At 41.7% G+C, this 12,344-nt stretch overlaps 1 protein-coding gene across 3 annotated transcripts in view; it reads left to right on the top strand.

Moving 5' to 3' along the window:
• The window catches only part of jakmip1 (janus kinase and microtubule interacting protein 1), a 57,463-nt gene that overhangs the window by 15,355 nt on the left and 29,764 nt on the right, over positions 1-12,344 (top strand). For all 3 annotated transcript variants that reach the window (XM_079893408.1, XM_079893410.1, XM_079893409.1), the window contains exons 3-5: positions 3,072-3,566; positions 10,544-10,723; positions 10,825-10,938. In XM_079893408.1, the coding sequence (XP_079749534.1) occupies positions 3,072-3,566; positions 10,544-10,723; positions 10,825-10,938 (789 nt within the window). The remainder of the gene's footprint in view (positions 1-3,071; positions 3,567-10,543; positions 10,724-10,824; positions 10,939-12,344) is intronic.

Here is a 12,344-nt window from a genome sequence, read left to right on the forward strand (position 1 = left end):
GTAGAAATAGCGTGATGACGTAGAAATAGCGTAATGACGTAGAAATAGCGTAATGACGTAGAAATAGCGTAATGACGTAGAAATAGCGTGATGACGTAGAAATAGCGTAATGACGTAGAAATAGCGTGATGGCGTAATGACGTAGAAATAGCGTAATGACGTAGAAATAGCGTGATGACGTAGAAATAGCGTAATGACGTAGAAATAGCGTAATGACGTAGAAATAGCGTAATGACGTATAGCGTAATGATGTAGAAATAGCGTAATGATGTAGAAATAGCGTAATGTAGAAATAGCGTAATGATGTAGAAATAGCGTAATGTAGAAATAGCGTAATGATGTAGAAATAGCGTAATGTAGAAATAGCGCAATGATGTAGAAATAGCGTAATGTAGAAATAGCGTAATGATGTAGAAATAGCGTAATGACGTAGAAATAACGTAATGACGTAGAAATAGCGTAATGACGTAGAAATAGCGTAATGACGTAGAAATAGCGTGATGACGTAGAAATAGCGTGATGACGTAGAAATAGCGTAATGATGTACAAATAGCGTAATGACGTAGAAATAGCGTAATGACGTAGAAATAGCGTAATGATGTACAAATAGCGTAATGACGTAGAAATAGCGTAATGATGTAGAAATAGCGTAATGACGTAGAAATAGCGTAATGACGTAGAAATAGCGTAATGACGTAGAAATAGCGTAATGACGTAGAAATAGCGTAATGATGTAGAAATAGCGTAATGACGTAGAAATAGCGTAATGACTTAGAAATAGCGTAATGACGTAGAAATAGCGTAATGACGTAGAAATAGCGTAATGATGTAGAAATATCGTAATGACGTAGAAATAACGTAATGACGTAGAAATAGCGTAATGACGTAGAAATAGCATAATGACGTAGAAATAGCGTAATGACGTAGAAATAGCGTAATGACGTAGAAATAGCGTAATGATGTAGAAATAGCGTAATGACGTAGAAATAGCGTGATGACGTAGAAATAGCGTAATGACGTAGAAATAGCGTAATGACGTAGAAATAGCGTAATGACGTATAGCGTAATGATGTAGAAATAGCGTAATGTAGAAATAGCGTAATGATGTAGAAATAGCGTAATGTAGAAATAGCGTAATGTAGAAATAGCGTAATGTAGAAATAGCGCAATGATGTAGAAATAGCGTAATGTAGAAATAGCGTAATGATGTAGAAATAGCGTAATGACGTAGAAATAACGTAATGACGTAGAAATAGCGTAATGACATAGAAATAGCGTAATGACGTAGAAATAGCGTGATGACGTAGAAATAGCGTAATGACGTAGAAATAGCGTAATGATGTACAAATAGCGTAATGACGTAGAAATAGCGTAATGACGTAGAAATAGCGTAATGATGTAGAAATAGCGTAATGACGTAGAAATAGCGTAATGATGTAGAAATAGCGTAATGATGTAGAAATAGCGTAATGACGTAGAAATAGCGTAATGGCGTAGAAATAGCGTAATGACGTAGAAATAGCGTAATGACGTAGAAATAGCGTAATGATGTAGAAATAGCGTAATGACGTAGAAATAGCGTAATGACTTAGAAATAGCGTAATGACGTAGAAATAGCGTAATGATGTAGAAATAGCGTAATGACGTAGAAATAACGTAATGACGTAGAAATAGCGTAATGACGTAGAAATAGCGTAATGACGTAGAAATAGCGTAATGACGTAGAAATAGCGTAATGATGTAGAAATAGCGTAATGATGTAGAAATAGCGTAATGACGTAGAAATAGCGTAATGACATAGAAATAGCGTAATGACATAGAAATAGCCATTTATGAATGTGGTTTAAATCAGATTTGCATGCATTCTTTGTGCTACAAACAACTAAACAGATTCAGATATTAAAAATAATAATAGTAGTTGTCTGCTTCAGTTCTGTTTGCCTGTTTATGATGAATCATAAATCCAGCATGTGCCAGAGGAAGCTCCACACCCTGAACGCTGTCACAGCGCCAGGACAAATGTGGCAGTTTATGGATATTAGAGGGATTTATTTTACATAATCAAATGATGCAAACATGTCTCTGGAACTGGCCAAATCAGTCTCAGAAACAATGGTTTCACACAGTTTGGTTCGTTTCATTCCTTCCAGCTCATCATCCCTCTCTCTAAACCATTATAAAACCCTGAAGGTTATACAATATTGATGGAATATGAAGACATTTTGCGAATGCTGGAAACAAAGACCGGAGAATATGTGCCAAATACTGAAATAGTTTCAATGTAAGCCAACGTAAGACTAAAACAGTGTCACTGAGACACATTCAGCCCGAAAACATCACGCCTCACAGTTTGACCTCGGATAAGATACATATCTCAGGGTTGTCTTAGCTAAGTACATGTTTAGTTATACATGGGGTTATACAACTTGTTTGGAAACACTGAAGGTTATGTCATGTGACTTGAGTGTTTTACATATGCCTTGACGTGTGTGGTTTGAACAGATGTTTGTGTATGTACTGGGTGTCTGTTAGTTAGTTTTAAAATGTTCTGAGACAGACTGTCAATGTGAAACTAGGAGATGTTTAGCAGATTAGCGGTCCACTACAGGAAAACCACTAACCAGTGCAAAATAAATACATAAATAATAACTAAGAGAACTATGGACATTTTTATAGAGAATATATTTTTAGTTTTTTCTAATAATGCCCTACTCTAGACAAGGCGAGTTTATCTCTACAACACACTTCTCACACAATGGTTTAAAGAGAGTTAATTTAAAGAAAAATCATTTAAGAACATAAAATGGATTAGAAAAAAACAACTTGAAAATAAACAAGAAAATAAAAAATGTATTAAAACGAATAAGGGACTTTTCAAGTTTAATTATAATTGTTTAATTCAAAGATTGGTATCTGACATACAAATGGAAATCTACCCCATACATCTCCATAAAATGCTCGATTTAAAAAATCTATTTAAAATCCTTATCACAGACTTGAAGAAGTGATGGAGATTCCCTTGTGAGCAGCGTGATATGAAGTGCTGATGTGGACCTGTTGTTGTTGTGTAGGTGTGTAAGTTACGGGAGCGCCTGCAGGAGTTACGGGCCCAGCGGGAGACGGAGCAGCACAAGCACTCGGTCGCGCTCACCGACCTGCGCGTGAAGCTCCACGAGGAGAAGCAGCGCGAGGTGGCGTCGGCGCGCGAGAGCCTGTCCCGGCAGCACGAGGCGGAGCTGGCCCGGGGGGCCCGGCTCCGAGACACCGAGCTGGCCCGGCTGCAGGCGCTGGTGTGTGTGTTGCGGGACGGGGCCAGCAGCGAGCTGCGCAGCGCCCTGAAGGAGGAGGCGCGCGAGGAGGCGCGCAGGAGCTACGAGGCGGAGAAGCTCAGACTCGCGCAGGAGCTGCAGGAGGCTAAGACCTCGCGGAGGCAGGCGGAGGAGGCGCTCGCTAACGCCCTGCAGGCGGACCGGGCCCGAGCAGCCGATCTCAGAGTCGCCCATCAGGCCCATCAGGAGGAGATCCAGAGGATCAAACGCGAGAGCGAGAGGGAGATACGGAGACTGGTAAGATGCAGGAAAGTTAGTTCACGCTCATACTCTATTAGAAAACCGCAGACACGAATGTTGAACGTGAACTTATAAAACAGTCATAACCTATTAGGCTTTTTTAGAAATTCCCTTTCATGCAGTGTGTAATAGAGCTTTTTGTGAATGTAAAATGTCTGCAAAGTTTTAAAGATCAAAGTGCATCATAAATAAAGGTATTGTCTCCCCAATCACAAGTAGACCAATCACAACAGACTGGGTCATCTGACCAATCAGAGCAGAGTAGACCAATCACAACAGACTGGGTCATCTAACCAATCAGAGCAGAGTAGACCAATCACAACAGACTGGGTGATCTGACCAATCAGAGCAGAGTAGACCAATCACAACAGACTGAGTCATTGACCAATGAGAGCAGAGTAGACCAATCACAACAGACTGGGTCATCTGACCAATCGGAGCAGAGTAGACCAATCACAACAGACTGAGTCATTGACCAATCAGAGCAGAGTAGGCCAATCACAACAGACTGGGTCATCTGACCAATCAGAGCAGAGTAGACCAATCACAACAGACTGGGTCATCTGACCAATCAGAGCAGAGTAGACCAATCACAACAGACTGGGTCATCTGACCAATCAGAGCAGAGTAGACCAGTAACAACAGACTGGGTCATCTGACCAATCAGAGCAGAGTAGACCAATCACAACAGACTGGGTCATCTGACCAATCAGAGCAGAGTAGACCAGTAACAACAGACTGGGCCATCTGACCAATCAGAGCAGAGTAGACCAATCACAACAGACTGGGTCATCTGACCAATCAGAGCAGAGTAGACCAATCACATCTGACCAATCAGAGCAGAGTAGACCAATCACAACAGACTGGGTCATCTGACCAATCAGAGCAGAGTAGACCACTCACAACAGACTGGGTCATCTGACCAATCAGAGCAGAGTAGACCAATCACATCTGACCAATCAGAGCAGAGTAGACCAATCACAACAGACTGGGTCATCTGACCAATCAGAGCAGAGTAGGCCAATCACAACAGACTGGGTCATCTGACCAATCAGAGCAGAGTAGACCACTCACAACAGACTGGGTCATCTGACCAATCAGAGCAGAGTAGACCAATCACATCTGACCAATCAGAGCAGAGTAGACCAATCACAACAGACTGGGTCATCTGACCAATCAGAGCAGAGTAGACCACTCACAACAGACTGGGTCATCTGACCAATCAGAGCAGAGTAGACCAATCACAACAGACTGGGTCATCTGACCAATCAGAGCAGAGTAGACCAATCACAACAGACTGGGTCATCTGACCAATCAGAGCAGAGTAGACCAATCACAACAGACTGGGCCATCTGACCAATCAGAGCAGAGTAGACCAATCACAACAGACTGGAACATCTGACCAATCAGAGCAGAGTAGACCAATCACAGCAGACTGAGACATCTGACCAATCAGAGCAGAGTAGACCAATCACAGCAGACTGAGTCATTGACCAATCAGAGCAGAGTAGGCCAATCACAACAGACTGGGTCATCTGACCAATCAGAGCAGGGTAGACCAATCACAACAGACTGGGTCATCTGACCAATCAGAGCAGAGTAGACCAATCACAACAGACTGGGCCATCTGACCAATCAGAGCAGAGTAGACCAATCACAACAGACTGGGTCATCTGACCAATCAGAGCAGAGTAGACCAATCACAACAGACTGAGTCATTGACCAATCAGAGCAGAGTAGACCAATCACAACAGACTGGGTCATCTGACCAATCAGAGCAGAGTAGACCAATCACAACAGACTGGGTCATATGACCAATCAGAGCAGAGTAGACCAATCACAACAGACTGGGTCATCTGACCAATCAGAGCAGAGTAGACCAATCACAGCAGACTGAGTCATTGACCAATCAGAGCAGAGTAGGCCAATCACAACAGACTGGGTCATCTGACCAATCAGAGCAGAGTAGACCAATCACAACAGACTGGGTCATCTGACCAATCAGAGCAGAGTAGACCAATCACAACAGACTGGGTCATCTGACCAATCAGAGCAGAGTAGACCAATCACAACAGACTGGGTCATCTGACCAATCAGAGCAGAGTAGACCAATCACAACAGACTGAGTCATCTGACCAATCAGAGCAGAGTAGGCCAATCACAACAGACTGGGTCATCTGACCAATCAGAGCAGAGTAGACCAATCACAACAGACTGAGTCATTGACCAATCAGAGCAGAGTAGGCCAATCACAACAGACTGGGTCATCTGACCAATCAGAGCAGAGTAGACCAATCACAACAGACTGAGTCATTGACCAATCAGAGCAGAGTAGACCAATCACAACAGACTGGGTCATCTGACCAATCAGAGCAGAGTAGACCAATCACAACAGACTGGGTCATATGACCAATCAGAGCAGAGTAGACCAATCACAACAGACTGGGTCATCTGACCAATCAGAGCAGAGTAGACCAATCACAGCAGACTGAGTCATTGACCAATCAGAGCAGAGTAGGCCAATCACAACAGACTGGGTCATCTGACCAATCAGAGCAGAGTAGACCAATCACAACAGACTGGGTCATCTGACCAATCAGAGCAGAGTAGACCAATCACAACAGACTGGGTCATCTGACCAATCAGAGCAGAGTAGACCAATCACAACAGACTGGGTCATCTGACCAATCAGAGCAGAGTAGACCAATCACAACAGACTGGGTCATCTGACCAATCAGAGCAGAGTAGACCAATCACAACAGACTGAGTCATTGACCAATCAGAGCAGAGTAGGCCAATCACAACAGACTGGGTCATCTGACCAATCAGAGCAGAGTAGACCAATCACAACAGACTGAGTCATTGACCAATCAGAGCAGAGTAGGCCAATCACAACAGACTGGGTCATCTGACCAATCAGAGCAGAGTAGACCAATCACAACAGACTGAGTCATTGACCAATCAGAGCAGAGTAGACCAATCACAACAGACTGGGTCATCTGACCAATCAGAGCAGAGTAGACCAATCACAACAGACTGGGTCATCTGACCAATCAGAGCAGAGTAGACCAATCACAACAGACTGGGTCATCTGACCAATCAGAGCAGAGTAGACCAATCACAACAGACTGAGTCATTGACCAATCAGAGCAGAGTAGGCCAATCACAACAGACTGGGTCATCTGACCAATCAGAGCAGAGTAGACCAATCACAACAGACTGAGTCATTGACCAATCAGAGCAGAGTAGGCCAATCACAACAGACTGGGTCATCTGACCAATCAGAGCAGAGTAGACCAATCACAACAGACTGAGCCATCTGACCAATCAGAGCAGAGTAGACCACTCACAACAGACTGAGTCATCTGACCAATCAGAGCAGAGTAGACCACTCACAACAGACTGGGTCATCTGACCAATCAGAGCAGAGTAGACCACTCACAACAGACTGGGTCAGAGGAGTAACTTCTCATTAATGAGTGAATTTGCAAAAATGTCAGTGTTTTACTGTTATACATTTACACCCCTTTTTATTATATAAAAAAAGAGAAATTCTTTGCAATTTCAATTTTTACAAGAACTATGGCAAACACTGTGATGCAAGAAAAACTACATATTCTTTTTCTAATAAAACAACATAAACAACCTGAATGTTTTTAAACAAAATATAATAATTTTACATTAACATGCTTTCACTTTGAGGAGTAAAAGTTGATCACCAGTGTTAGTGTGCAGTGCTCATCACTAGGTGGCAGCAGAGGGACGTGTGCACTGCTCTTTAAACACCTCTCACATTTAGACTATTGGCCTTTGACCTTTTGCTCTACACAACCTTGGCCTGTTGTTAATTAGATGTAGTTTATTTGTTATGTCAATTAATTATTTTTTCTGTTTATAGTGTCTTATTCAAATTTACCAACAGAATTCAGTCCTGAAAGTGTGTGAGAGATTCAGGAAAGAGGCTAAATATAGTATTTTACAAAGTATTTTTTGAGACAAATCTAACTCATAGATGTAAAAAATAAATGAATAAATAAATTAGCATAATTTCATGTGTAATGCCACACTTACAACTGACCTGAAAGTGAAAGGTGTAACAATTTAGTTTAAATGGTTATAACTCTTAAAAAATAATTTTGAAAATAAATGATGATATAATAATAATAAATGAATAAATTCAAAATAATTTATTTTTCAAAACAAAATAAATTCAAACAGGTTTCCCTTCTGCCATTTGACCAGACAAACAGATTGTCTCGTCCAGCCTCTCACCATCATTAAAACTTATCTACATATTAAGCTTGAACAGAAGAAAACATTCAAGAACACCATTAAAGGTAGGGTAGGTAGGATTTTCTAAAACAAAAACATTCCAAATTTGTTTAAACTGTCTTTATATACCAATACATAATTAAAATGTAAGTACTCTGAAAAAGAGAGTATAAAAATGTCTGAGTACGAGTGTCTGTAGACCTCTCACGACTGTTGTAAACACAGCTCATTATTTCCATTCACTCCACCCCCTCCCTTCTGGGCTCCTTCCAAAGCCACGCCCCCAAAACACATGAACGCGCGACTCCGACCGCTGAGCTGGAGGACGCATTATTTACCTGAGACGAGTGGAGAGGCAGGAGCGCAGTGCATGCAGTGACATCATGTCAGAATCACATGTAATAAAATACCTAACTTTATCACTATAAATATAAACAAATAAGATTTCTTTTAGTACTCACTATCAAGCTAGCATATCGATACTGGTAAAGTTTAAAATATATTTTGTTTGATTCGTAACAAGCTATATTTATAGGTAACAAGCTATATTTATAGGTAACGAGCTATATTTATAAGGCAAAGCTAAAAACAGGTTGCATTGATACACGTTTTTCCATTACCATCAGTTACACTGTGATGAAGGTGAATTTCGTGTAAGATTCATAACATATACGGTGTTTTGCATGTAAGAGTTTCCATGATGAAAACATTGTTGACTCTAATGAGGACTAACGTTAAACTCCGGAGACAAGTACCGCTTCGTCGGTTCGAGGACAGGTCCACTCCGGGGTCGAGGGCGAAGCAGAGGAGGTCGTTCAAGAGTGCGGGCAGGGTCCGAGGAAGTAGTTTTTGCCTTGTTTGCCTTCGCTGACTGAATATGCAGGTGCTTTGAATTTTGATTGCTCTTTCTCTGCCGTAATTTTACTCTTCGTAGGTTCCGCGCCTCTCAAATCAAACGGGTGCGCGCGCATATGGGCAGATCTAGCAACAGGGGTGGTTGCCATGGTTGCGAGAGTGAGTGACAGTCGCCCAAACCAATCAATTGTTTCGTCCCGAATGGAAATAATGAGCTGTGTTTATTGCAGATTAAAAGGTCTACAGTCACTCGATTTTTATACTCTCTTTTTCAGAGCACTTACATTTTAATTATGTATTGGTATATAAAGACAGTTTAAACAAATTTGAAAACAAGTTTTTTATAAAAATCCTACCTACCCTACCTTTAAATGACGTCACCTTTTAAACATCAGCTAAGCTGAACTTTAAGCCTTGTTAAAGTATACAATCCCTCAAAATGGGCTTTCCTTATATCTCATTTTTTACACTGATCATTATATGTCTCAGTGCTTCTCGTGAACAGTAAAGGACAGCAAATAGATGTTTTTAGTTTTTTGCACCAATTTGATATTAGCAACCTTATAAAAAAGGCCTTGGCCAGACATCAGAGGATAAAGAGAGATGTAGATCTGGTTGCCATTAATAAAGTTGTATTATAAATGTGTTATTGGTATGCACCATGTATTGGCCAAACCAAAAGCTTATCTTTGAATATACAGTATTATTTAACAGATACTGATATATATATATATTTCTGAAAGAAGTCTCTTCTGCTCATCAAGGCTGCATTTGATCAGAAATACAGTAAAAACAGTGAAATATTATTCTGTTCTCTATGTGAATATATAGTAAAGTGTAATGTATTCCTGTGATCAAAGCTGAATGTTCAGCATCATTACTCCAGTCTTCAGTGTCACATGATCCTTCAGAAATCACTCTAATATGATGATTTGATGATCAAGAAACATTTATGATTATTATCAGTGTTGAAAACAGTTCATATTTTTGTGGAAACTGTGACACATTTTATTCTCCAGGATTCTCTGATGAACAGAAAGTTGAAAAGAGCTTGAAAAATTATTTGAAATAGAAATATTTTGTAACATTACAAATTACTGTCACTTTTGATCAATTTAGTGTGTCCTTGCTGAATAGAAGTAGTAATTTGTTTATTTATTTAAATCTTACTGACACCAAACTTTTGAACAATAGTGTATGGCCAAAGTTTCTAAATCAGTGCATCACTAGTAATGACCTCGATGCTCTGTTTAACTTCTGCCTGAAACAGATTCTAACACCAGTGCGATAGTCTTGCTGTTAGACCCGCCGGAAGGGGCGTTTGTGAAACGGAGCAGAGGATCTAGTCAGAGAATTAACTCTGAATCTTCTGTCCATACACACGCTCTGCTGCTCTCACACCCCGATTCAGACTGGTTCCTGCAAGTCTCAGAGCTTCTTTGTCCCCAGACTTGAATGCAGCATTACGTGCTTTCAGGAGCGTTTGCACCTCTCTGGTGAACCAGGGTTTGGGTTGTTTCTTAACGACAGTCACATCCTCCATACACTCAGAAACCAGCCTGTCTGACCACACACCAAGACCAGAGAGAGAGGAACCTAATACTAATGCAACTGAATGAGGCTTGCTAGTGCTTTCATCAGCAAACTGCTGTTGTATTCAAAAGCCTTTTTCCATTTTGACAAACAATTTTTTTATACATGAGAAATGTTTTTTTTTTACCCAAAGCAAAACATTTCTTAATATTTCCATTTCAGTCAGTTACTAACTGGCATGTTGGACCAGTTTTATACTGTGCCTTGGCTGTTTTTATTTTGTACTGAAGTGTGTGTGTGTGTGTGTGTGTGAGATGGAGGAGCTGAAGAGCAGGGACCGCGTGGTGCAGTCGCTGGAGAGAGAGCTGGGCGTGCAGGCGGGGCAGACTCAGCGGCTGCTGCTGCAGAGAGTGGAGGCAGAGCGGCATCATGGGAGTCCGAAGAGAGAGCTGGTGCCCTGCCTCGGGGAAAACACGGACTCCGCCATCAACCAGGTGTGTTCTGGGATCAGAAACGGGAACATGAACACGAGTAACGTGTCAGAGACCTTTTCCTACACACCATCACACAATAAAGCATGTTTCTCCGTTCATAGGAAGTGGAAGAGAGAGACGTCCGCCGGTTTCAGCTGAAGATCGCGGAGCTGCAGGCCGTCATCAGGAAGCTGGAGGACAGGAACACACTGCTGTCAGACGAGAGGAACGAGCTGGTACACACACACACACACACACACACACACACACACACATGTCTGGTTCACTATCTTTGTGGGGACTCTCCATAGACGTAATGGTTTATATACCGTACAAACTGTACATTCTATCCCCTTACACTGCCCCTGCCCCTGCCCCTAACCCTACCCATCACACACACACACACACACACACACACACACACACACACACACACACTGCCCCTGCCCCTAAACCTGCCCATCACAGGAAACATTCTGCATTTTTACTTTCTCAAAACAACTCATCCTGTGTGATTTATAAGCCTTTTGAAAAGTGGGGACCGCTGGCTGGACCCCACAATGTAGGTGATCTCAGGTTTTACTATTCTTATGGGGACATTTGGTCCCCACAATGTAATATAAACAAGGGCACACATACACACACACACACACACACATTCACTCACACACACACACACACACACACACACACACACACACACACACACACACACACACTCACTCACTCACTCACTCACTCACTCACTCACTCACACACACACACACACACACACACACACACACACACACACACACACAACAAGTTTGAGCTAAAACCTTGTGCAAATATTTAACAGTTTATCTAATAGGATCTAATTCCTGAAGCTTGTTTCCAACTCTGAATAAAAAATCTAAAAGGTAATTTCGACTTTTCCACAATTCAGATTTTTTTCAGAATTAATAACTTGCAATTGTGAACAAAGAAAAAATGTAATTGTGAGATAAACATATTTTCGACTATGTCGAAAACAAGCTACCATAGATTCCTGCACCTATTTTCACCTATCTTACTACTTATAATATACCGGTATATGTCTCTTTGTGAGGATTCTCCATAGAAGTAATGGTTTTTATACTGTACAAAGTACAGTTTATACTTCTCTCAGGACATTTTCTATCCTATAATGATTTTCTATAATAAAAAAACAAATATCTCACCTTTCAAGCAATGTGGATGTCACAGGATCTGCCACATCTCCAGCCACTCAACACACACCGCATCCAGACCAGAGTGAAGACGCAGCGTGACGCTGAAGCCAGATCCATTCGCTGAGATCGTTCATGCTGTTCCTCAGTCTTCTTCACTGACTGCCTCTGCCGGTCCCATGGCCTGTCCAGCCACACACACCGGCGAGGCGGAGGACTGCAGCGGGTTCCTACATCAGTGTTCGCTCTACTTTGAGATGCAACCTCAATCATTCATCACTGATCGCTCAAAATGAGCTTTCATGATCTCCTTGCTCTGTGGACAAGAGCTGGAGTGGGCACAGTCTATCTGGAATGTCAGATCCAGTATGTGTCATTCGTCATTTCTCCCCACGGTTCATGGTGCTGGAAGGTGGATATCATCCTGGGGCGCCCATGGATGTCTCAACACACAC

This window comes from Squalius cephalus, assembly GCF_949319135.1.
Source record: "Squalius cephalus genome assembly, chromosome: 14".
NCBI lineage: Eukaryota > Metazoa > Chordata > Actinopteri > Cypriniformes > Leuciscidae > Squalius > Squalius cephalus.